At 41.1% G+C, this 27,797-nt stretch overlaps 1 protein-coding gene across 1 annotated transcript in view; it reads left to right on the top strand.

Moving 5' to 3' along the window:
- Positions 1-27,797, top strand: part of LOC137248427 (uncharacterized) — an 87,760-nt gene that overhangs the window by 26,822 nt on the left and 33,141 nt on the right. Inside the window, exons 11-14 of the mRNA XM_067779365.1 lie at positions 14,471-14,636; positions 14,722-15,457; positions 16,004-17,643; positions 18,056-18,288. Of these exons, the coding sequence (XP_067635466.1) occupies positions 14,471-14,636; positions 14,722-15,457; positions 16,004-17,643; positions 18,056-18,288 (2,775 nt within the window). The remainder of the gene's footprint in view (positions 1-14,470; positions 14,637-14,721; positions 15,458-16,003; positions 17,644-18,055; positions 18,289-27,797) is intronic.

Raw genomic sequence — 27,797 nt, 5'->3', positions numbered from 1 at the left:
ATGCGAGCCTGTAACGACAGCCTTTGTATAAACTACGCCCCTGTATTTGCAGGATTACTCAAAGCTGTTTCTGCAAGTAAGCATGCCAACAAACAGCAAATCGCCTCTGTATTACGTGTCTGTGTGTGCGGTTATCTTACCTAGCATTCCACGCGACATGTTCAAAGCCTTCCAGGATCTTTGAGTGACTTTGAACCAGAAGAAAAATGGTTTGACAGTCAACGCAAAACGGTAGTGGCAGTGGAAAGTAAGATTGCCTATAAAAGGGCCATCATTCCATCTTTCCCTCTCAAAAGTCTAAAGTGAAAGCGACGTGCGTATGCTTTAAGCCGCGAGTGCAGTGACAAAAAAAAAAACAGTTTAAAAGTTTGAGTGCAAAGTTACCGTTTCCCTTAAGGACCGGCATACTTAGTGAATAAAAAAAAAAAAAAGGGGTTTCGCAACCTAGCGGATGGCAACAGTTAACCACCAACGGAGTCACCACCAATAACACAGGTAAGTGAAACCATCCTCCCTTAATTGACTAAATCCGAGAACAAATTTAGTTACGTTTTCTCAGGTGAACTTTAGAGGTTTTTTTCTGCCATTAAATGGAAACTTTGTCTGCCTGATAAACCTTGGACGTTACGTGAGAAAACGGAACTAAATTGCTTTCAACCAAATAAAGTACACCCGACTTATATATTTGTTTTGTGGTTTTCGCTGCAGGAACGTCGATACCAATAGCCTGGAGATTCACCAGCACGTCCAGTGTGAGGCACCGTAGCCAAATATAACCACCAGACCGGTAAGCACATCATAACACTCACGATCAACACACAGAGCCGCAAGCACACAAAACTAAAGCACACTGCACCGAATACCAAGTCGACATACATTCCCTCGTATAAAACGCCATAACCAGGCTCCAAATAAAAGGATACATCGAAACGCAAACAACACCAAGATCATACATACATTCACCTTCACACGTAGCCACGGCCAGCCACCTAAACTCACATACACACCAGCACCAGAAAACATTCACCCGCATTCACAACTAGCCACCTAAACACTAAGACACATTAGCAGCACAAAATATCATCCACCAGCACTCACGACCAAACATCCAAAGACAAATACGCATCAACACCGCAAAATATCCAGAACGAACTACACCGTTTATTATAACCACACCAGCCCTTCGCAATCACACCAGCGAAATACAAGAAACCAAATTCACCATAAACACCCCAGCGAAGCTCAACAACCACAACAACATTTACCCTTCGACACCATAAACACCGGTAACACCACACAACATCCTACGCACCAAACATCATAAACGCTGTAAGTACCGCCCTCATTACCACCGAACGCATAGTGCCACGTACTCAGTAAAACACACGGCACATCACTTTGTGCATCAATCACCTGATACCCCATCACGTCACATCACACCTAACCACATCACGTCTCATCACAAGCATATCATACCAGAACATATCACATTATATCGCATTACATCACATCTCAGCAAATAATACCTAATAAGTCGTGACGGTGAGTAAAATTAGTCGGTCACTGGGGCGGATTGCAGCCTCAAACGGCAAGAAACAGCGGGCGAAGTGGTGAGAAGATCGCCAAGGCAGAGAGAATTCTCATCACCATTACGAATTCGCCGCAACAACACTGACATCACACCAACAACCAGGAAGAAGTACTGCACCACAGAGACCGAAAAACATTAAAATAAATTTCAAATCTTAAATTCTTTTTTTTTTCGTCTTCTCTTAGAGTAAGCACTATATTGATGTTGTTTTTTTGTAAGTCCTAATTTATGAATTTATGAATTTTTTTTTATTCAGAATTGTTGGTTATTATAAATTTTCTACATTCGTTTTTTTACATACTTAACGTCTTTTTGTCACCACTTACCCATGAATTTTTAGTTTGTAATATTTTCTATTAATTCCCTTTATTGCACTCTATTGTTCTCTTCACAAAAATCTTGTATTTTTTTTTTCTTTGCTTTCTTTTCTGAAACTTTTGTTTTCCTTAAATTTTGATCTTCTTATTTTCCTGAAATTAGCCCTTTTTTGCGACACTCTTATTTTTCCATTCACCTCACCTGGATTATTTAAAAATTGGTTTTATTAGCTCAATTGCCAATTTTTTTTTTCGGTTTGCCAAACTTATATCTTGTTGATTTTTTTTACTTTTCCAGTATAATCCGATAATATTTCGCGCACACCCTAAGATATAAAAGAGTGCATTTTTTTTTTTTTTTCTTTCACAAATTTATCCATTTTTTTGTTTATTAGACTTAGTTTTCCCGACATCCATTTCTTTATTATTTACAATATTTTTTTGTTTGTTCTTCCTCCTTTTTTGGAGTTCCTTTTGTTTTTGGAGGGAGAGGCACGTGGGGATTCCACACTACACCAGCGGAATCTGATACCTTCTTTTAGCTTTGATTACTTTTTTTTTGGCATCACTAATTATTTATTCCTTGTTCTTTTTTTATCTTTAATATATTCACCTAGCCTAATTCACTTTAAAGTCCCAACAATTTCACTTTCGTTTGCTTTTATAATTTTATTTCTATTATTTATCACGAACCGAGAAAATGTGCATGCGCATTTTCATTCTTAGAAACCGGAACTAAAGGTTCCATGTGCTTACAATTCATAATAGTACGAAAGTACATAAAAGAATAGTAGGATATTTTCTCTTCTCTCTCTTATTTTCAGCTCGCGTCACCTCAGCCTTGGTACCTGGACTGCAGTTGAGCGTAGTGAATGAAATAAGGTTGGTAACACACACTATATCTTCTTTTTCTCTATGTTCTCTCGTTCCTTTTTTTATACGTATATTTTCTGTAAAACTCAATAACTGTGAGGCCTTTTATTTTGTAAATTACTTTGCTTAAGTAGAGATCTAGGTTTCAGTCGAAAGGGTGTTCCCTTAGGAAATATTATTATTATTTCATCTTTTCTTTTTTTTATGGCTTTTTGTTTTTTCCTTTTTTATTTACGTTTAAACGCTTATTGATTTGGATTCTTCTTTTGGTTTGATAAAGGGGTGGTTCTTAAAATAAGTCTAGTTTAAGTTCAACTTCGTCATATTTTTTTTTATTCTTCATTTCTATATTTTGAATATATTTGATTTTGAATTTCAACATTTCCTTTTATTTGGTTAAGGGTAGAGTTTTAATAAACTATAATTTAACTAATTGGAATTCGTAGTACGTAAGATATTACTGAAGTTGTAAAATAAATTCTGAGTAAAAGAACAGAAGGACATGTTTTCTTTAAGATTTCTAGGGTGAAGTGACTTTAGGAAAAATGCAGGCCTTTTAAGTCCATTTTGTGTTAGTGTGGGTGTTGCCCTTGCGGCACACTAGGAATGAGTGAGGTGTTGCGACTAGACTGACAGACTATGGATTAGGCCCGACCTGTGACTCACGGACGGACGATGTCAGGATAAGGGAACTCCACTCGGTTATCAGAGTCAAAGTGGAGTTCAAGGTTGTTCATGCCTCATGAACAAGAGGGGTGGGATGACTCCACCTGACACGGACAGTCTTCTCCCGCTTTCCTTTTCTTTTCTCTTTTGCCGCTAACTTTTTCTAGTCTCTGTGTTTTCCTAACCTAGGCATGAACTCCTAATTTTGTTTTTGTGACTGTGGGTCGAGTTAGGTGGCAAGAACCGCGCCTCAACGCCGACGAGCCTCAGCCGGGCTACCACCATGCCTAACCGCCACCCTTCTCGCCCCGGACCAAGCAGTTACATTACAGAATCCTTTCGGGATCCCGTCACGGTCATCTCGGGACTATTTCGGGATCATTTTGGGACCTTCCCAAGATCATTTCTGGATGGATTTCGGGATCTGTCCGGGATGCCGTCATGGTCATTTTGGGACTATTAGGTGATCAATTGCGGACCTTTCCGGCATCACTTCTGGATGGTTTTCGGTATCCGTTCAGGATCCCGTCGGAATAATTGCGGACTTTTTCGGGATCATTTGGGGTCCCTTCCGGCATCATTTCTGTATGGTTTTTCGGATTCGTCCGGCACCCCGTCGGGGTAATTTCGGGACTTTTACTCGACTAATACGGGATAGTTTGCGGGCCCTTTCTGTATCATTTCTGGATAGTTGTCCCGAACGGATCCCTTCAGGGTCTTTTCCGAACTATTAGGAGATCATTTGAGGACCTTTCCGGCATAATTTCTGGACAGTTTTCGGGATCCTTTCGGGGTCCCATCAGGGTAATTTCGGGACTTTTTCGGCAACATTTAAGATTGGTTTTCAGGATTCGTCCGGGATCACGTCAGGGTATTTTCTGGACTTTTCCGAGTCTATTTCATTTCTGGATGGTTTTTGGGATTTATCCGGCATCCCGTCGGGGTCATTTCGGGACTTTTTCTCGACTAATACGGGATCATTTGCGGGCCCTTTCGGCATCATTTCTAGATAGTTGTCGGGATCCGTTCGGGATCCCGTCAGTGTCTTTTCGGAACTATTAGATCATTTGAGGACCTTTCCGACATCATTTCTGGATAGTTTTCGGGATCCTTTCGGCGTCCCGTCAGGGGTATTTCGGGACTTTTTCGGGATCATTTAAGGATGGCTTTCAGGATTCGTCCGGGAACCCGTCAGGGTAATTTCTGGACTTTTCCGAGACTATTTCGGGATCATTTTGGGACCTCCCAAGACCATTTCTGGATGGATTTCGGGATCAGTCCGGGATGCCGTCAGGGTCATTTTGGGACTATTAGGTTATCATTTGAGGACCTTTCCGGCATCACTTCTGGATGGTTTTCGGTATACGTTCAGGATCCCGTCGGATTCATTGCGGGACTTTTTCGGGATCATTTGGGGTCCCTCCCAAGATCATTTCTGGATAGATTTCGGGATCTGTCCGGGATCCCGTCAGGGTCAGTTAGGGATGCGTTCGAGATCCCGTCAGGGTCCTTTCGGGACTTCTTCGGGACTATATCGGGATCATTTCTGGATGGTTTACGGGATCCGTCCAGGATCCCTTAAGGGTCATTTCGGGACTATTAGGTGATCATTTGAGGACTTTTCCGGCATCACTTCTGGATGATTTTCGGTATCCGTTCGGGGTCCCATCGGAATCATTGCGGTACTTTTTCGGAATCATTTGGGATCCCTTCCGGCATCATTTCTGGATGGTTTTCGGGATTGTCCGGGATCACGTCGGGGTTATTTCAGGACCTTCTCGGGGCTAATACGGGATCATTTGGGGATCCTCTATGGGTCGTTTCGTGACTTTCTGTTTTATTTCGGGATCATTTGGGGACCCTTCCGGCATAATTTCTTGATTGTTTGCCGGATCCATCAGGGTCATTTCAGGCCCATTTTGGGATCATTTGGGAACCTTCCGAGATAATTTCTGGATCCGTCCGGGATGCCGTAGGAGCAATTTCGGGATTTTTTGTAACTTTTCCGGGATAGTTTTTGGACCCTTCCGGGATCATTTCTGGATCTGTGCGAGATCCCATCTGGGTCAATTCCGCACTATTTCGGGATCATTTTGGGATCCTTCCGGAATCATTTCTGTATGGTTGTCGCGATCCGTCGTGGATCCCCTCGGAGCCATTTCGGAACTTTTTCTGGAGTATGCCGGGCTCATTTGGGGACTTTTTCGGGATCATTTGGGGGCTCTGCCGGCATCATTTATGGATGGTTTTCGGGATCCGTCCGGGATCCCGTCGGGGTCATTTCGGGACTTTTTCTCGACTAATACGGGATAATTTGGGGACCCTTTCGACATCATTTCTGGATAGTTTTCGGGATCCGGACGAGGTCATTTCGGGACTATTTCGGGATCATTTGGGGTACCCATCGGCATCATTTCTGGATGGTTTTCGGTATCCGTCCGGGATCTCGTCGGAGTCATTTGGGGACCTTTTCGGAATCATTTGGGGGCTCTTCCGGCATCATTTCTGGATGGTTTTCGGGATCCCGTCGGGGTCATTTCGGGACTTTTTCGCGACTAATACGGGATCATTTGGGAACCCTTTCGGCATCATTTCTGGATGGTTTTCGGGATCCGGCCGGGATCCCATCAGGGTAATTTCGGGACTATTAGGGGATCATTTGGGGACCTTTCCGGCATCATTTCTGGATAATTTTCGGGATCCGTCCGGGATGCCGACGAGGTCATTTCGGGACTATTTCGGGATCATTTGGGAAACCTACCGGCATCATTTCTGGATGGTTTTTGGGATTCGTCCGGGATCCCGTCGGAGTCATTTCGGGACTTTTTCTCGACTAATACGGGATCATTTGCGGACCCTTTCGGCATCATTTCTGGATAGTTTTCGGAATCCTTTCGGGATCCCGTCAGGGTCATTTCGGGATCATTTAAGGATGGCTTTCAGGATTCGTCCGGGAACCCGTCAGGATAATTTCTGGACTTTTCGAGACTATTTCGGGATCATTTTGGGACCTTCCCAAGATCATTTTTGGAAGGATTTCGGGATTTGTCCGGGATGCCGTCAAGGTCATTTTGGGACTATTAGGTGATCATTTGAGGACCTTGCCGGCATCACTTCTGGATGGTTTTCGGTATCCGTTCAGGATCCCGTCGGAATAATTGCGGGACTTTTTCGGTATCATTTGGGGTCCCTTCCGGCGTCATTTCTGGATGGTATTTGGGATTCGTCCGGCATCCCGTCAGGGTCATTTCGGAACTTTTTCTCGACTAATACGGGATCATTTGAGGGCCCTTTCGGCATCATTTCTGGATAGTTGTCGGTATCCGTTCGGGATCCCGTCAGGGTCTTTTCGGAACTATTAGGAGATCATTTGAGGACTTTTCCGGCATCATTTCTGGATAGTTTTCGGGATCCTTTCGGGGTCCCATCAGGGTCATTTCGGGACTTTTTCGGCATCATTTACGATTGGTTTTCAGGATTCTTCCGGGGTCCCGTCAGGGTAATTTCTGGACTATTTCGGGATCATTTTGGGACCCTCCCAAGATCATTTCTGGATGGATTTCGGGATCTGTCCGGGATGCCGTCTGGGTCATTTTGTGACTATTAGGTGATCATTTGAGGACCTTTCCGGCATCACTTCTGGATGGTTTTCATTGGGGTCCCTCCCAAGATCATTTCTGGATGGATTTCGGGATCTGTTCGGGATCCCGTCAGCGTCATTTAGGGATGCGTTCGAGATCCCGTCAGGGTCATTTCGGGACTTCTTCGGGACTATATCGGGATCGTTTTTGGATGGTTTGCGGGATCCGTCCAGGGCCCCTTAAGGGTAATTTTGGGACTATTATGTGATCATTTGAGGACCTTTCCGGCATCACTTCTGGATGATTTGCGGTATCCGTTCGGGATCCCGTCGGAATCAATGCGGGACTTTGTCGGAATCATTTGGGATCCCTTCCGGCATTATTTCTGGATGGTTTTCGAGATTTGTCCGGGATCCCGTCGGGGTTATTTCGGGAACTTTTCGGGGCTAATACGGAATCAGTTGGGGTCGTGTCGTGACTTTTTCTGTATTATTTCGGGATCATTTGGGGACCCTTTCGGCATAATATCTTGATGGTTTGCCGGATCCATCAGGGTCATTTCGGGACCATTTTGGGATCATTTGCGGACCCTTCCGAGATCATTTCTGGATCCGTCCGGGATGACGTAAGAGCCATTTCGGGATTTTTTGTTACTTTTCCGGGAGTTTTTGGACCCTTCCGGGATCATTTCTGGATCTGTGCGGGATCCCATTTGGATCATTTCCGGACTATTTCGGGATCATTTTGGGACCCTTCCGGGTTCATTTCTGTATGGTTTACGGGATCCGTCCGGGATCCCGTCGAGGTTATTTTGGGATATTTTCGGGACTATTCCGGGATCATTTCGGGACTATTCCGGGATCATTTCGGGACTTTTTCGCGAACATTTAGGGACCTTTCCGGCAACATTTCTGGATGGGTTTCGGGATCCGTTCGGCATCCAGTCGGGGTATTTTCGGGATCATTTGCGTACCTTTGAGAGATAAATTCTTGATGGTTTCCGGGATCATTACGGGACTTTTTCGGGGCCATTTTATGTACCTTCCGCCATTATTTCTGGATGGTTTCGGGATCCGTCCGGGATCCCGTCGGGGTCATTTCGCGACTTTTTCGGGATCATTTGTGGTCCCTTCCGGCATCATTTCTGGATGGTTTTCGGGATCCGTTCGGGATCATTTCGGCACTATTAGGGGATCATTTGAAGACCTTTCCGGCATCATTTCTGCATAGCTTCCGGGATTCGTCGGGGATCATTTCGGGACTATTAGGAGATAATTTGAAGACCTTTCCGGCATCATTTCTGCATAGTTTCCGGGATCCGTCGGGGATCTCGACGGGGTCATTTCGGAATAATTTCTGCATAGTTTCCGGGGTTCTTCCGAGATACCGTCGGGGTAATTTCGGGACTTTTTCTCGACTAACACGGGATCATTTAGGAACCCTTTCGGCATCATTTCTGGATGGATTTCGGTATCCGTCCGGGATCCCGTCAGGGTAATTTCGGGACAACTAGGGGATCATTTGAAGACCTTTCCGGCTTCATTTCTGCATAGTTTCCGGGATCCGTCGGGATCTCGACGGGGTCATTTCGGGATCATTTCTGCATAGTTTCCGGGGTTCGTCCGAGATACCCTCGGGGTCATTTCGGGACTTTTTCTCGACTAATACGGGATTATTTGGGGTCCCTTCCAGTATCATTTCTGGATGGATTTCGGTATCCGTCGGGGATCCCGTCTTGGTCATTTCGGGACTTTTTCGCAAATAATACGGGATTATTTGGGGACCCTTTCGGAATCGTTACTGGATGGTTTTCGGGATCCGTCCGAGATCATTTCGGAACTCTTAGGGGATCATATGAGGACCTCTCCGGCATCATTTCTGCATAGTTTCCGGAATCCGTCGGGGCTCTCGACGGGGTAATTTCGGGACTATTTCCGGATCATTTGGGGTACCTACCGGGATCCCATCTGGATGGTTTTTGGTATCCGTCCGGGATCCCGTCACGATCATTTCGGGACTTTTTCGGGATCATTTGGGTACCTACTGGCATCATTTCTGAATGGTTTTCGGTATCCGTCCGAGATCCGGCCGGGGTCATTTCGGGACTTTTTCGGGATCATTTGGGGGTACCTATCGGCATCATTTCTGGATGGTTTTCGGTATCCGTCCGGGATCCCTTCGCGGTCATTTTGGAACTTTTTCGGGATTTTTTAGGGTCCCTTCCGGCATCATTCTGGATGGTTTTCGGTATACCGTCGGGGTAATTTCAGGGCATCATTTCTGGATGGTTTTAGGGATCCGTCCGGGATCCCGACGGTGTCATTTTGGGACTATTTTGGGGATCATTTTGGGGTACCTACCGGCATCATTTCTAGATGGTTTTCGGTATCCGTCCAGGATCCCGTCGGGGTCATGTCGAGACTTTTTCGGGATTTTTTGGGGTCTCTTCCGGCATCTTTTTGGATGGCTTTCGGGATTCGTCCGGGATCCCGTCGGGGTCATTTCGGGACTTTTTCTCGACTAATACGGGGTCATTTGGGAACCCTTTCGGCATCATTTCTGGATTGTTTTAGGGTTTCGTCCGGGATTCCGTAGGGGTCAATTCGGGACTTTTTCTCGACTAATACGGGATAATTTGGGGACCCTTACGGCATCATTTCTGGATGGTTTTCGGGATCCGTCCGGGATTCCGTCAGGGTGATTTCGATACTATTAGGGGATCATTTGAAGACCTTTCCGGCATCATTTCTGGATGGTTTTGGGGATCCCTCCGGGATCCCGTTGGGGTAATTTCGGGATTATTTCGTGATCATTTGGTGCACCTTCCGGCGTCATTTATACATGGTTTTCGGGATCCGTCCGTTATCCCGTCGGGGTAATTTCGGGACTTTTTCTCGAATAATAATCAGGGTCATTTCGGGACTATTAGGGGATCATTTGAGGACCTTTCCGGCATCCTATCTGGATGGTTTTCGGTATCCGTCCGGGATCCCGTCGGGGTCATTTCGCGACTTTTTCGGGATCATTTGGGGTCCCTTCCGGCATCATTTCTGGATGGTTTTCGAGATTCGTCCGGGACCCGTCGGGATCATTTTAGGGCTTTTTCCGGATAATTTGGGGTACCTTCCGGCATCATTTCTAGATGGTTTTCGGGATCCCGTCAGGGTCATTTCGGGACCTTTTCGGGATCATTTGGGGTATTTTTCGGCATAATTTCTACATGGTTTTCGGGATACGTCCGGGATCCCGTCGGGGTCATTTCGGGACTTTTTCTCGACTAATTCGGGATCATTTGGAGACCCTTTCCGCATCATTTCTGGATGGTTTTCGGGATCCGTTCGGGATCCCAGCAGGGTAATTTCGGGACTATTAGGGGATCATTTGGGGACCTTTCCGGCATCGTTTCTGGATAGTTTTCTCGATCGGTTCGGGATCCCGTAGGGGTCATTTCGGTACTATTTCGGGATCATTTTGGGGTACCTTCCGGCATCATCTCTAGATAGTTTTCTGGATCCCGTCGGGGTCACTTCGGGACTTTTGCTCGACTGATACGGGCTCAAATGGGGAACATTTCTGGATAGTCTGCGGGATCCGTCCGGGATCCCGTCGGGATAATTTCGGGACTTTTTCGGGGCTATTTCGAGATCATTTGGGGTATTTTCCGACATCATTTCAGTATGGTTTTCGGGATCCCGTCGGGGCCATTTCGGGATCATTTGGTGTCCCTTCCGGCATAATTTCTGGATGGTTTTCGGGATCCGTCAGGAATCTCGTCGGGGCCACTCCTGTACTTTTTCGGGACTAATACGGGATGATTTGGCGAGCCTTTTATTTCTGGATGGTTTTCGGGATCTGTACGGGAACCCATAAGGGTAATTTCGGGACTTTTTCGGGACTATTTCTGAATCATTTTGGGACCCCTCCTGGTTAATTTCTGGATGATTTTCGGGATCTGTCCTGGAATTTTAGTATCATCTTGGGACCCTTCTGGGATCATTTTAGGTCTCTTCGCAACCGGTAGTTCAGCACACATGCCTTTTTAAATTATGAATTTTTATGGCCGTGGATTTGTTGCTAATTATTCGTAATTAAAATTTGGTATGTTTTATCTTCAATCTAACACAGCTTTTTCGTTCTATAATCGTGCAAGGAACAGTTATAACTATAATTACACTTTTTGTAATATTTTAACTAACTAAATACCCGAAAAAGCAACACTATTTTCATCTAAAAAAATTCTCTTTGGTTTTAGCTAATTGTAGTTTCACTCCTTTGTTCTATGAGTAGTAATTCTTTCACCCCTTTCATATCAGTTAATTTAATTTAAAAACAAAATGTATTTTTTTAATTCGAAAAAACTGTATTGTACTATTCATGAAAGCGTGCCTTTCAGCTTATCTTCTCATTTAGTTCTTTTTTTACTAAATTACAAAAATGAAATACATTACACAAAAATAATTTTTAAACAGATAACTTGATAAGCAGGTTAACGTAAATAGCACATATATTTTATTTTCTCCTTGCGGACGGGGCCGCGGGTAAAGGCTAGTAAACTTATAAGGTGTAAAATTATATCCATGTACACACACTGTTATATAAACGCACCTAGTAATATTCTTGATAAACTAGATTGTTTATCAGCTGTATTATTGCCAAACAAAATTTTTATGATTGTTATACAAATTAAAAAATGCTAAGATTAAGTGAAAAATCAAAACTAAAACGTCTTTACTTGCTGATGTTGGAGATTTCTGATGAAAATGCCTGCTGTAATGTCTGCAAGGTTGCATTCCTTTGAGTTTACCACGTTTACACAACGAAATGTGCGCGTAAATTTAAACAAATTGTGTAAATGATTTTTCATACAAAATTTGACAGCTCGTTTACGCACTAGATAAATTTACACGTTGTCAGGGTGTGGGTGTTCCCCGCGTTGGTCGCACTTTGGCCCGCTCGTGTGGTACGGCCGAACTCCCAAGTCAAGGGCAAAGTTACCTAGAAAGACAAAATAAAAGTAGGCAAAAGTAATAATTCGTAGACACAGGTGTACAAGTCATATATACTTCCCGTAAACTCCAGGATTCCAATACCGCGCCCGTTACGCCTCACAACCGGAGCCTCCTATCTCCGCACTGAAAAAGAAAAAAAATAAATTTAAATTATTTTAGCCAGAGAAGCATAGCCACTTATATAAGTGCACATTTTTTTTGTGTTGGGTAACCAAATCATCAAAACTATAACAACCACCTGTAAAGTGTCACCTTTCACTGAAAGTATTTATTTTTAATTATTACCTTTTCTGAGGCCTTTGGTTGTCGCTGGACACCTTTCGCGATGCGTGTGGACGCCTTCAGCAGTCGACTACTGCTCCAAAACTCCAAGATGGTATGTCGCAGATCCCTGGGCCGTTTGACCATCGGGGTGAAGTGGCTGCTTTCAAGCCACCCCAGAAGCACAACGGAGTGCCTATAAATCGCACTAAAGAGCTGCTGCCCTTTTTCATTATAATACTCGCACACTGAATTGACTGTATTTAAATATACAAAAAAATTCACTAATGTCGCGGATTTAATTTGCACACAGATAAAATATAAACAAACGAGAAACGTCAAACACGGGGTACGTTCACAATAGAGGAATTGGCAAAAAGCTCTTTTCCAAGGGTTGCCAGAGGGTAGAGTGGTGAGAATAAGGAGAGAGATAAATATAGAGTGGTGATGGTTGCGGGTGATTCGGTAGAAAGACAATACCAAACGGTATAGGAAAACGGTGCCGGAGATCGATTTCAACGACATAAAAGGGGGTCACTACAGGACAAGCGAAACTAATGTATTACTGAAAAGCGGACAAGTTGCAGTGCGCGGTCCGCTGTATATATATATATATATATATAAAGTTATATGTCAAACCGTAGTCCCTGTGCGCGAAAAGTGAGCAAAAGCCGATTTTTTTTGTTATACATTTTGCCTCCAAAAAAATAATTGAAAGGCCAAAGGCCACACAAAAAATTACAATTCGGTCGTCAAATTAAAAAGAAAAAAAAGCTGCATATGGATGTGGAATAACATTTTTATTTGGTAAGTGCCAGAAATCAAAAATTTTTTTTTGTTGTAGAAATATTTTTTTTAGTCCTTTTGACGCCATTTTGGGGTTCACGCAACTCCAATCTCGACTCCGGTCACCTAATTTTCACTAACCCCGAACCCGGTATATTATGTATGCGGGTCCTGTTCTTTTTTTTTTTAATTCAAATCTCCATTCAAATTTAAACATTTTCTTTGTGATTCTTCCGTGTTGAATAGATTTTGTTTATGTAAATTACATTTTCGAGTGCTAAATCTAACTAGTTCTTGTTGTGTCATGAACACCTTAAAATCCGTAGGAGACCAACATATCCATGACATATGTATGTGCTAAGACGCGTGAGCGGCAAATTGGCGTGAAAGAGGTAACCCATCCCTTCGAGTTGCGCTGATTAAATTCTTATTCTCTAGCCACATGGTCACCTTTGATGACCGAAAGCTTCTTCAGCGCCAGGGAAACCAATTTGTACCAGCCTCGTATACCAGTCTCTTGTATACCAATTTTATTATTCTGTCATAACCTATGATCCGAGTCCAACAGAAGAGACCTCAACCACCAAAAAAAAAAGGGTACCGCAGTGCGTACGACTAATTTGGAGAGCGGGGATACCGAAAGCAAAACATTATTTTATGCAGAATAGGCGATTACTTTTGTATTTGTATATGTATTTGTATGTATGTATGAATCAAATTTTTATGTCAAGTGAGCCGTCCCAAATCTAAGCGGCACCTAAAGGGCACCCAGAAATTAGTCCAAACGGGTAATTGCAGGAAAAATACGTTTTTGTTGTTGTATCGTGCAGTGGCCAATAAGCCCTGCAACAAACCCGTGAATATCCTTGAGAGCGCTCTTATAGGTAGGCATTAGGGTGTTTGTTTTTTTTCTGAGTTTGAAGGCGGCTCCGATTGAGCATATAAACGTTTGGATGAATTTTGATGACCAAGGAGAGGTCGTAGAGAATGTGTAAAATCTTAATGTGACGCAAATATATTTCATGTAGTATGCATCTTTGTCACAAGAATAATTAAGTTTTTTTTTGAAATTCATGAATCTTTAATATTCACAAGTTTTGCCTATATTCAACTAATTTTAAAGGGATTTATGAAATATGATACTGTGTGTGTAATGCGATTGTATTTTATTGTATTATATATATTTTCTTTTTTTTGAATACCATTTAATAAGGTGCATTATTTTTGTGTGAATCCACATATATATATATCTATCTTCCGACCCTTGGGTTTAAATTAGACGAAATGGCGGAACGAAATTCAAGTTCTGAGTCCTTTTTTTTGGGTTTTGTTTGATTTTTATTTAATGTGTGCACACGCTAATACAAATAATCATAACGTGAATAGAAACAACAATCACCCTATGCTCAGTGCAGCAGCCTACACGCGCAATAATCCACCACCAGCTCGTAAACCTCTTATTGTCGAAGAAAGGGAATCAGCACCTATCCCTGCAGGACGTGAAGAAGCATCAGGGATAAGGGAAAGGGAATTGTCCAGGCCAGACATTAAGGTAGAAAAATGGGGACTAGACTTTAAAGGGCACCGCGACTCCATGCCAGTCGACGATTTTATATTCCGACTAGAATACTTAAAAGGTCAATACGGGTGTACGATTGCTGAGCGGCGAAGCACGCGAGTGGTACTGGCTTTATATAAAGTCGCACGCTAGAGTCGATTGGCCAAGCTTACAGCTCGCGCTGCTACGCCAATATTCATCACAACGTACAGACTTCGAAATTTTGAGAGAACTGACTGAGAGGAAGCAAAGACCAGGAGAAAATATAGATGAGTATTTCCACGCGGTTGGTATTTTACATTCGCGACTTAAAAATCCGATACCAGAATACGAGATAGTACGATTAGTAAAAGGGAACTTGTGCGAATCATTAGCTAAAATGGTCTACCCAATTCCGGCATATTCCCTAGACCAATTGCGAATGGAATGCAAGGAGGTCGAGCGATGCTTTCCGCGCCGGGACCGCACGCCATTGAGTACTTTTACGCCACGCGCACAATATGTGAATGAAGTTTACCAGTCTGAAGATGATGAGCGTTTTACTCCCGGCGATGAGGGTCAAGTCACCGTGGAGGAAATACGTCATCAGTCTTCAAATAAGCAGGCGGGCGTTCGTAGAAACGTTTCGTGCTGGAATTGTGGCGCAGACGGGCACTTTTTCACCGAATGTATGTCGCTTCAGCGACGTATTTTTTGTTACAAATGTGGCAAACAGGATGTCATCACTCCTAAATGCCCAATGTGTAACCCAGCGGGAAACGCTTCACGGAACGCGGTTGTGACGGGGAATCGCGCTCCACCCAAACCTCGTCAAAGTAGACGCGTCAACCAATACGGAACCGTATATGGAACCCGAAACTACAACTAAAATTTGCATTTTTAATAAAAATACGAAAACCATAAAGCCGTCAAATACCAGGAAGGAAAATACGATATCCTATGAAGAACGACTTAGGAAATACCTCGAAACTCGGGAAAGAATTTTTGCAGAAAGCATTGTTATGGGACGTCGGGCAGTTTCGCGTAAAATTCAGAAGGCAAGGGAACGATTTAAAAAGAGAAAAAAACTCCGACAGAAGGTAGTGGCATCTATTAAGAAAATAAGTACCACAGATCCGCGTGTGTATGCGGATATAGATATAATGGGCATACAAACACGCGGCTTACTAGATACTGGCGCCTCCGTCAGTATTCTAGGCCGTGGCTGTCGGGAGTTTGTAGAAGAATTAGGAGTTCCTATCGAACGTTTTGTGTCTTCTGTCAAAACTGAAGGTGGCCGCCGACATAATGTCTTAGGCAAAATAACTTTACCGGTAAAGTTCAATACAGTAGAACAAAAAATTACATTTTTTTATGTTTAGAACAAAAGATTTATCTTGGGGTAGATTTTTGGAGAATTTTTGAGCTGGCACCGGAAGTTATTTCCGTTAATGAAATTGATTTGACGAAAATAGAGAAAGAGATGGTGACTGGAGAAGACAAGAATGAACGCAGCGTCCTACATAGTCTAACGCCAGAGCAAAAAGAGCGGTTGGAAAAGGTAGTCAAAAGTTTTAGAACATACGAAGAACACGGTTTAGGACGCACTAGTTTAGAGAAGCATACGATCAAGCTTGTCGACGAGGCAGTGCCCATCAAGGAGCGACACTATCCACTTTCGCCCGCAATGCAAGCGATCGTTTATGAGGAAGTCGACAAAATGTTGGAGTTGGGTGTGATAGAGAAGAGTGAGAGCCCGTGGAGCAACCGGACGACAGTGGTACGAAAGCCGGGGAAGAATCGCTTCTGTTTGGATGCGCGTAAGCTAAATGCTGTCACGGTAAAAGACGCTTATCCTCTACAAAACATAGAAGGAATATTAAGTCGCATCGACGACACACATTTTATAAGTAGCGTCGACTTAAAATTTGCTTTTTGGCAAATCGAACTAGACGACGAGAGCAAACCCTATACCGCTTTCACTGTGCCTGGACGCCCACTCTATCAATTCGTAACTATGCCGTTTGGACTGTGCAACGCTGCACAAAGACTATGTCGCCTGATGGATCGGGTCATTCCACAACGATTGAAATCTAACGTTTTTATTTACTTGGATGATTTATTAATCATCGCCCCTGACTTTGACTCACATCTTCGGATTTTGCAAGAAGTCGTCATCTGCTTAAGAGACGCGAACCTTACAATAGGTTTGAAAAAATCGAGATTTTGTTTCAAGGAATTGCCATATTTAGGTTATATAGTAGGAGGCGGGATGTTAAAGACAGATGCTGAGAAGATCAAAGCAATACAGAAAATCCCTGTTCCAAAAACGGTAAAAGATGTGCGCAGTTTCCTCGGAACTGTAGGATGGTATAGGAGATTTATAAAAGATTTCGCCACAATGGCAGCACCTTTGACAGATTCGTTAAAGAAGGGGAAAAAGTTCGAAATGTCTGAAGAAGCAGTGGAAGCATTCAATAGCTTGAAGAGAGCACTCACAAGTGCTCCAGTTCTCAGACACCCTGATTTCTCAAAAAGATTTTTCATACAATGCGATGCATCTGATTATGGTCTGAGTGCAGTACTCTACCAAAAAGAAAGTGATGATGCAGAAAAGCCAATCGCATACTTTTCACAAAAGTTCAACGACTGTCAAAGAAAATATAGTACAACGGAGAAGGAATGTCTTGCGGCGGTGATGGCCGTCAAGAGATTTCGACCATATATCGATCTAATGCCATTCACGATAGTGACTGATCATGCTCGGCTTAAATGGCTAATGTCTTTAAAAGATTTAAATGGAAGACTAGCTAGGTGGTCATTACAATTACAAGCTTTTAATTTTGAAATAGAACACCGTAAAGGTGCAGACAATATAATGGCCGATACGCTCTCACGTTGTATAGCAGAGATCACAGAATCTCCAATAGCAAATATGGATACCGTTGAATTCGAATCGAAGGAATATAAAGAATTAATCAGCACGATAGAAAACAATACAGATAGGTTGCCTGATCTAAAGGTAGAAGACGGCATGTTTTTTAAAAAGTTTTTGTCGAAAAACGTAGAACTAGAGGAAAATGAGTGGAGATTGTGGGTCCCTGAAGCTTTGACGTCAACTCTCATTGAAAACGCGCACTGTCCAGAGATAGCTGCGCACGGGGGTATGGCGAAAACTCTACATAGACTTAGGAGGTTGTACTATTGGCCTAACATGGTGGTACAGGTTCGCAACTTTGTGCGAGAATGCCAGACCTGTAAGGAAACAAAACCTTGTAATGCAATTTTAAAGCCAGGGATCGGAAGAGGTGGTAACAGTTCGCCCATTTCAGAAATTATACATTGACTTTTTAGGCAAATATCCGAGGTCGAAACGCGGCAACTGTTTTATTTTTATTATTATCGATCATTTTTCAAAGTTCATTTTTTTGAAGGCAATGCGCGAAGCTACCGCGAGTAATGTGGTTAAGTTCTTAACCGAAGAAATTTTCCATAAGTTCGGCGTACCGGAAATCGTACATTCCGATAACGGTAAACAATTTGTATCCAAACAGTTCACGGAACTATTGGAAACGTACGGGGTTAGACACTTAAAAACAGCTTTTTATTCACCGCAATCGAAGGCCGCCGAAAGAGCAAATCAATCGGTGTTAGCCGCTATCAGATCGTATTTAGAAAACGACCATCGATATTGGGACTTATACCTAACCGAGATCGAGTGTTCTCTTCGGACTGCAGTGCCCTCTGCGACCGGAGTGTCGCCATACTTTGCACTTTTCGGATTCAATATGTTCACGAAGGGCGCGGATTATGCACTCGCAAGGAAACTGAGTTGTCTTAATGACAATGAAATGTTTGTGCTTGATCATAGTGACAGGCTTAGATTAATGCGCGAGAAAATAAAAGAGAATTTGCACGAAGCGTATGAGAGTAACGCGGCGCGTTACAACAAAAGGATCCGCGAAGTACAATTTAAGCCCGGTCAAGAAATTTACAAACGTAACTTTGTACTTAGCGACTTTAAACAAAATGTAAACGCTAAATTTTGTCGCAAGTTCACTAAGTGTCGAATTACTAAGGCGCTAGGTAACAATATGTACTTGTTAGAGTCGTTGGCAGGGAAGAGTTTAGGGGCCTGGCACGCGAAGGACCTTAAACAATAAACGAATCCTAAAGAACCTAATTCTACAGAACCTAACGCTTGATAATTAACTTAATATTAGCTTACCTAGATCTAAATAACTTACGGTTAAATAACTTAAAACTACGTAATTGTGTACTATATAACTTAATACTAAAATGCCGCGTTGTAACCTGAAAAGAATACAAAATGTTATTAAATGGACATAAAAATATCTCATTACTTGCGTGAATACCATCCCTTCGATGAGGGTCAAGTCGGGGGGATGGACGTTTCCATAAAACGCTCGTTCCAAAGTATCTAAGAAGAACACAAAAAGTAATAGTTCTTATATATACATTATAATTCTTATACTTCCCGTAACATATGCCCGGATAAGCTCTCGAGGCAGGAGACGTTGTCAGGGTGTGGGTGTTCCCCGCGTTGGTCGCACTTTGGCCCGCTCGAGTGGTACGGCCGAACTCCCAAGTCAAGGGCAAAGTTACCTAGAAAGACAAAATAAAAGTAGGCAAAAGTAATAATTCGTAGACACAGGTGTACAAGTCATATATACTTCCCGTAAACTCCAGGATTCCAATACCGCGCCCGTTACGCCTCACAACCGGAGCCTCCTATCTCCGCACTGAAAAAGAAAAAAAATAAATTTAAATTATTTTAGCCAGAGAAGCATAGCCACTTATATAAGTGCACATTTTTTTTGTGTTGGGTAACCAAATCATCAAAACTATAACAACCATCTGTAAAGTGTCACCTTTCACTGAAAGTATTTATTCTTAATTATTACCTTTTCTGAGGCCTTTGGTTGTCGCTGGACACCTTTCGCGATGCGTGTGGACGCCTTCAGCAGTCGACTACTGCTCCAAAACTCCAAGATGGTATGTCGCAGATCCCTGGGCCGTTTGACCATCGGGGCGAAGTGGCTGCTTTCAAGCCACCCCAGAAGCACAACGGAGTGCCTATAAATCGCACTAAAGAGCCGCTGCCCTTTTTCATAATAATACTCGCACACTGAATTGACTGTATTTAAATATACAAAAAAATTCACTAATGTCTTTTTTTTTTTTTTTTTTGGGGTTTGGTTGAATGGCACGGACGCTAGTCCATAACGCCAGGTTGTATGTCGGATTGTTCTTTTTTCAGATTGTTGTATATGTAATTTTTGCTCCACTAATACACAATGGTAGTACCAAGGTGGCCAGAACCATGTGTAGCAGCTTGCAATTTGGTATTATTATAATTGTTCGTATTTTCAATTAGGGTTGGTTTTTCTTGGCACCACGCCATGTTATATTCAATTGGATTTAATGGTTTACTCCAAGTACAATAAATTTTAAGTTTTTCAACTATTTTTTTTTTTTTTTTTGAAATATGGTTTAATGGAGGGGAATTTTCCCGTTACGACAGTTATACGTAATTCAATTTGGTATTATTTGGCCCACGCCAGGTTATCAATTCCCGTTACATGTTCCGTTTGTTGCACTTGATGATAGTATCATGAAGTAATGTATGTATATGTGTAAAACGAAAGTTTTACTTGTGTTTTAATTTCTTTTAATTTGTTTGTATGTTTGATATATTTATTAACACTTTAGTGTTAAATTTGATTTTGCACGATAGCAATTATATGTATGTTTTTGCATAAATTGCATGTTTTATTTTAAAGTTTTTTAGGATTTTTGACCGATAGCAAATAATTGTTATTTTTTGCACAATTTGCATATTTTTATGATACAGCGCACAATTCGTAAGTATTTTTAATTAATATTGTCATTTCGACTCCCGCACTATCCGCCATTTTATTCTCAAACCGCGTGAGTAAAGCCCCTTGATAACACGCGGTTGAGTTGTGGGGAAAACCGAACTTGACGCGACGACGTCAGAAAACGAAGTGCGCTAGTATTTATGATTCACTAATGTCGCGGATTTAATTTGCACACAGATAAAATATAAACAAACGAGAAACGTCAAACACGGGGTACGTTCACAATAGAGGAATTGGCAAAAAGCTCTTTTCCAAGGGTTGCCAGAGGGTAGAGTGGTGAAAATAAGGAGAGAGATAAATATAGAGTGGTGATGGTTGCGGGTGATTCGGTAGAAAGACAATACCAAACGGTATAGGAAAACGGTGCCGGAGATCGATTTCAACGACATAAAAGGGGGTCACTACAGGACAAGCGAAACTAATGTATTACTGAAAAGCGGACAAGTTGCAGTGCGCGGTCCGCTGTGTATATATATATATATATAAAGTTATATGTCAAACCGTAGTCCCTGTGCGCGAAAAGTGAGCAAAAGCCGATTTTTTTTGTTATACATTTTGCCACCAAAAAAATAATTGAAAGGCCAAAGGCCACACAAAAAATTACAATTCGGTCGTCAAATTAAAAAGAAAAAAAAGCTGCATATGGATGTGGAATAACATTTTTATTTGGTAAGTGCCAGAAATCAAAAATTTTTTTTTGTTGTAGAAATATTTTTTTAGTCCTTTTGACGCCATTTTGGGGTTCACGCAACTCCAATCTCGACTCCGGTCACCTAATTTTCACTAAACCCCGAACCCGGTATATTGTGTTTGCGGGTCCTGTTCTTTTTTTTTAATTCAAATCTCCATTCAAATTTAAACATTTTCTTTGTGATTCTTCCGTGTTGAATAGAATTTGTTTATGTAAATTACATTTTCGAGTGCTAAATCTAACTAGTTCTTGTTGTGTCATGAACACCTTAAAATCCGTAGGAGACCAACATATCCATGACATATGTATGTGCTAAGATGCGTGAGCGCCAAATTGGCGCGAAAGAGGTAACCCAACCCTTCGAGTTGCGCTGATTAAATTCTTATTCTCTAGCCACATGGTCACCTTTGATGACCGAAAGCTTCTTCAGCGCCAGGGAAACCAATTTGTACCAGCCTCGTATACAAGTCTCTTGTATACCGATTTTATTATACCAGTCACGTCATAGCAGACACCTCATATAATTTCTTTGTCATAACCTATGATCCGAGTCCAACAGAAGAGACCTCAACCACCATAAAAAAGGGTACCGCAGTGCGCACGACTAATTTGGAGAGCGGGGATAGCGAAAGCAAAACATTATTTTATGTAGAATAGGCGATTTCTTTTGTATTTGTAAATGTATTTGTATGTATGTATGAATCAAATTTTTATGTCAAGTGAGCCGTCCCAAATCTAAGCGGCACCTAAAGGGCACCCAGAAATTAGTCCAAACGGGTAATTGCAGGAAAAATACGTTTTTGTTGTTGTATCGTGCAGTGGCCAATAAACCCTGCAACAAACCCGTGAATATCCTTGAGAGCGCTCTTATAGGTAGGCATTAGGGTGTTTGTTTTTTTTCTGAGTTTGAAGGCGGCTCCGATTGAGCATATAAACGTTTGGATGAATTTTGATGACCAAGGAGGGGTCGTAGAGAATGTGTAAAATCTTAATGTGACGCAAATATATTTCATGTAGTATGCATCTTTGTCACAAGAATAATTAAGTTTTTTTTTGAAATTCATGAATCTTTAATATTCACAAGTTTTGCCTATATTCAACTAATTTTAAAGGGATTGATGAAATATGATACTGTGTGTGTAATGCGATTGTATTTTATTGTATTATATGTATTTTCTTTTTTTTTTGAATACCATTTAATAAGGTGCATTATTTTTGTGTGAATCCACATATATATATATCTATCTTCCGACCCTTGGGTTTAAATTAGACAAAATGGCGGAACGAAATTCAAGTTCTGAGTCCTTTTTTTTGGGTTTTGTTTGATTTTTATTTAATGTGTGTGCACTTACACGTTTGTGGTTTTTTTTGTACGGATTGATATTTGTAGATGCATATATATATATTGTTACGAATTTTTATTTGCAAATCCTCTTATTTGCCCTTTTGCTAGGATCGTATCGCTAAACTGTTGAATAAATAACTCCAATATTGAATAACGGAAAAATGGCCTTTATTAAAATACTTCACAATAACACTCAAACTGTGCAACGAATAGCTTAATAACCAAACTCATATCTTAAAGGAAACTGACTTTCAAAATAATAGTGCTATTGCTCGCTAGATATCGTCTTACTCGTAACTGCTTGACAATTCAAATCAAACTGAATTACTTCTTACTCGCCTGCATCGCTTTTATAGTTTACGCTGCATACTTCTAGGCTCTTCGATTTCCAGAAGTTACTAGTTGTTTCGGCTACAAAATCGCCAGCCACAACTACGTGCACAAATTATTGCTCTCTCTTGTGATAACTCAGATAAGGTATATGCATGTGTTTGTAGTTTACAGTCTCCCGCACACACATAAGCGTATAAGTAAATTCATCGGTGTGTGACATCTCATCTCTCGCTGCCTTGTATGTAAATGTTGCTCGTCGGAATGTGTACATATGTGTAGACGCAATTATTGATTCGTTTATGTAGATACATAATGATTGAATTATTGATGTGCATTCACGTCACTGCTTAGATCGGCTTAGAGCTGGCAGCACTCCTTAGTTTTGCTAATATTCGTAACAATATGGTGATCTTAGTACGAGATAATTTAGTGGTAATGGAATTATATATTACTTTTTGTTCAATTGTGCCTAAGATTTGTTCTTTTTGTCAGGTAATTGATTAAGCTTTTATGCCTGTAATAACCCCTGTCTACACGAACATTCTATTGGCGTAGAGATCGCAAAACGTATAACTGATTTTTTTTATCTGTATAAATTTAGTTACATAAATAATAATGTCAAGTTGAATTGAAAAGATATTGAACATGGTTTGCTGAGTTTAATTGGTTGGGGAGGGGTGAAGATGGCATTAGGGTAGATAGAAGGAGTCATTTGGAGCGGAGGAAAAGGGGACTCGCTGCCAGGCAGAAACTCGAGCGGTCCAAGGTAGGGTGGGCTTTCTGCGAGGGAGGTGCACGGATGTAAGTAGAATGATGATTGTGACATCCGCCACGCATCAAGGTGGACAAGGGTTAAGGGCCCCGACCTCTCGCCCTGAGCTAGCTGGGGGACATTCCACCTTGATTGCGCAAAGGGGCGGATTCACCTCTGAAAGGTGTACGTTACAACGTTTACACACTTTATAAGGCATTATAAGGTTACATGAGTCCCCCTATTGTTTAGTTAATAATAAAATATTTAAAATATAACAAAGTATATTTATTACAAGTACATAAATAACCCTACAGGTACTAAGTACCAGAGCGAGTTTACATTACTTTTAGCACAAATAAAAAATTCAAGCTCTCCACTTCAACTTTGATGAGCAGTAAAATTCAATGGATGCGGTCAAAGTAAACTGGTGTCAACTTCAATTGCAGTTGAAACATTCACTGCCAAACTGGACATAATAGGGTTAAAGGGATTAGAATATACTCGCGGCAGGTATGCCTGTCAAAAGAGCCGACTAAAATACCAAACCCCTTGAATCAATTTAAATATAATTGAATAACGAAGCTATTATAACATTAGATGTGTTTTTTTTCACACGCGTATACGTTTACGTTTGTGCGTAAAAAAAACGCTTATCCTCGCTTAGATAATGTTTAGGAGATCAATCTAGCGGCAGTGGTTAAATAACTACAGCTACAGCACAGGGTGAACCGAAAAGCGGAGACACAACCCTCTGATGGTCATAGTGTATAATAACCGTGTTTTTTTTTTACACGCGTATACGTTTCGTTTGCGCGTGAAAAAAACGCCTATCCTCGCTTAGAAAATGCTTAGGAGACCCATCTAGCGGCTGTGGTTAAACAACTAGCTACAACAACAGGGTGTACCGAAAAGTGGAGACACAACGCTCTGATGGCCATAGGGTATAACATATAGCTGAATCAATCGCGATGAATTGTGGACACACATAGAATACATAGAATTAGTGTAGAGGGTGAAACAAAGACACATATTTCAGTTACATCTGAGTATAATGCGTATTGAAATTTAGTAGGACAAATTTTACGCGCAGCAATTTCAGAGGTGTATTTAATATTTGTCGCTTAGCAGTCCATATAAAGTTCAAGCGTAAACGGATATACGCGTGTTAAAAAACACGGCTAATATATTGCTGAATCAGTTGCGATGAATAGTGGACATGCATAGAATACATAGAATTAGTGTAGAGGGTGAAACATAGACACATATTTCAGTTACATCTGAGTATAATGCGTATTGAAATTTAGTAGGACAAAATTTATGCGCAGCAATTTCAGAGGTGTATTTAAAGTTTGTCGCTTAGCAGTCCATATAAAGTTCAAGCGTAAACGGATATACGCGTGTTAAAAAACACGGCTAATATATTGCTGAATCAGTTGCGATGAATAGTGGACATGCATAGAATACATAGAATTAGTGTAGAGGGTGAAACATAGACACATATTTCAGTTACATCTGAGTATAATGCGTATTGAAATTTAGTAGGACAAATTTTACGCGCAGCAATTTCAGAGGTGTATTTAATATTTGTCGCTTAGCATTCCATATAAAGTTTAAGCGTAAACGTATATGGAAGTAAAAAAAAAACAGCTATTATAATACATAACGCTACCGAGGACAAACGGAACATATAACGGTTCCCAACACTAAAAACGGGATAGAAATTATCCCTATACATAAATATCGACAAAAAGTTACTGCCTGTCTCTACGCCAGCCAAACAGCTGTGTCCATTGTGAATGATGACAAAGTGTGATCACTTCTGCATAAACGTCAAAATTCCAAAGTGATTGGATCACCTGATTCGTATTTGACTATCGCTGTCTCATTCTGTATCTCTTTCTATCACCCGCTGAAGATAGGCGCCGCCATATTGAACAGCCTGTCAGGCAGTTGACAGATAAGAGATCACACTTTGTCATCATTCACAATGGCTGTGTCAGCTGTTTGAAGCAGATGATAGAGCTGCATTCGATTCGATTTCTTGAAAAATTAATTTTTTCGATTCAATCCAAAAAAAAAAAATCGATTAAATCGAATCGAAAAAAGTTGATTGCTGCTTAATTGTTTACACGTTCGACAGTTTCTTCCTCTTTCGTTAACTGGCGCTAACTCGCAAATCAAGGGGTACTCTATTTCGTCCTCCCATCGGAGTGAGATTATTAGCGTATTTCATACTGAAATATCGTTATTTTTTGTGCTTTTTATACCTTTCATTAAAATGAAATGGTATATTAACTTTGACACGAATCTCAAAATTGTATGTCTTTAAAGGAGAAGAGATAGACCCACCAATAAGTATACCGAAATGATCAGGATGAAGAGCTGAGTTGATTTAGCCATGTCCGTCTGTCTGTTTGTATGCAAATCAGTCCCTCAATTTTTGAGATATCATGATAAAATTTGGTGAGCGGGTATATTTAGGTGTCCGATTAGATATTTATCGGAACCGGCCGGATCGGACCACAATAGCATATATCCCCCATATAACCGATTTTTCAGAAAAGAGGATTTTTGTCATATCTTCTACATTTTATCAGATTGAAGCTACAAACTTCACAATATGCTTTCGTATATTGCACATATTATTATCTGAAAAAATGGATGGGATCGGTTAATACAATTTTAATCATTCTTAAATTCTTTACGTTTTTTTCTACCTTTTGCAATATACACCCCTATTATGAACTCATACGATACACGATAAACGCTTGCAATCTGTTATACCGTATTAAGCTGGAGACATTGGTGCTTTATCGGTAACCGTATCGGTAACCTTATAACAGCTGATTCGACCAATCTTATGAGAATCAATGCAATCGATTATTGGTGCCGCTAAGGTCGTAACCGTATCGTAGCCAACCAATTGGTTTTGGTTTACCGTCGTAACGATAAACAGCTGATTACGTTAGGGATACGGATACAGCGATACGACATACGGCACCAATGACTCCAGCTTTATGAAATAAATTCTAGCGTGTGAAACCCGATCGTTGGCGTTTATCGTTTATCGTGGTATTGCCATACGCTAACTATCGTATCAGCTGTTAAATTTTCTACGATAGCTATCGTTGATAAATTTTTGCACGATACGTTGGGAGCTATTTAAATAAAATTATAAATCCAAAAGAATCTAAATAAAGCCTCATTCCCAACACTCTGTTGCAACACCCTGGCAAGAAACATTAAAGTGGCACAAACTTTCAAAATATTTGGGACGGATGACCTATTTTTACGGGCGCGCAAACTGCCTCCTACTTCTGTCAATACATACTCTGAAATTAATTTTTTTACTTCTAGTATGTCAAGTACTTACAATGTAGAATTCATTTTAAGAAGATTGGAAGCATCTCTCAATTTTCTTCTTTCTATGGCCTTTATTCGAGTTTCTTCAATTTGTTCATTTGAGTTTACATAAAAGGAAACATATGTTGCAGAAAACCTGTTATTATTACAGGTTTTAAAAACTTTTGCCACTTTTACGTGCAAGATAATTTAATTTTTAGTATTTGCGTTTTGTTTTGCTATTTTTTCCGTATAGATTCACAATAATTTGTAAACAAAACTCTGCTGTCATTCACAATAGTACATATATCGGGAGTGTGGAAATCGCAATATGAAAGCTGATTTTTTACGACACGCTAGCAAGCGTTCATCGTTTATCGTATGAAAATTCTTAATAGGGGTGATAGTTTATTTTATATTTATCTTAAAAATCGCTTAGGAATGTTCATCTGTTCACTATATAATTCATATCTTATACATCCGATTACTTGGATATTACGAATGGGATAAGATCATTGTTCAGCCCTATTCATGAAAGGTATGAAGTCTTCGGCACAGCCGAAGACAGTCCCGTCCTTACTTGTTCAAATTAATTTATAGCACTAGTAGAAAAACAAACCTCGGGTACCAAGGAGCATGCACAATTTTTGTTTAGGATGCTCCATTTTATACGCAGAAATTTTTTCCGTATATTCTGCCTTCTCTGCAATGCTAGCTTAGAAATCAAACAGAGATAACCTCGATAACACATATATTTAATTTTTCAATCACATCCTGTGGGTTTCCTATTCAGTGAAAAAGGGCTAAT

The sequence above is a fragment of the Eurosta solidaginis genome, chromosome 4 (genome assembly GCF_040869045.1).
Source record: "Eurosta solidaginis isolate ZX-2024a chromosome 4, ASM4086904v1, whole genome shotgun sequence".
Taxonomy (NCBI): domain Eukaryota; kingdom Metazoa; phylum Arthropoda; class Insecta; order Diptera; family Tephritidae; genus Eurosta; species Eurosta solidaginis.
Note: the sequence above shows the minus strand (reverse complement) of the source record. Positions and strands in the feature narration are given on the sequence as shown.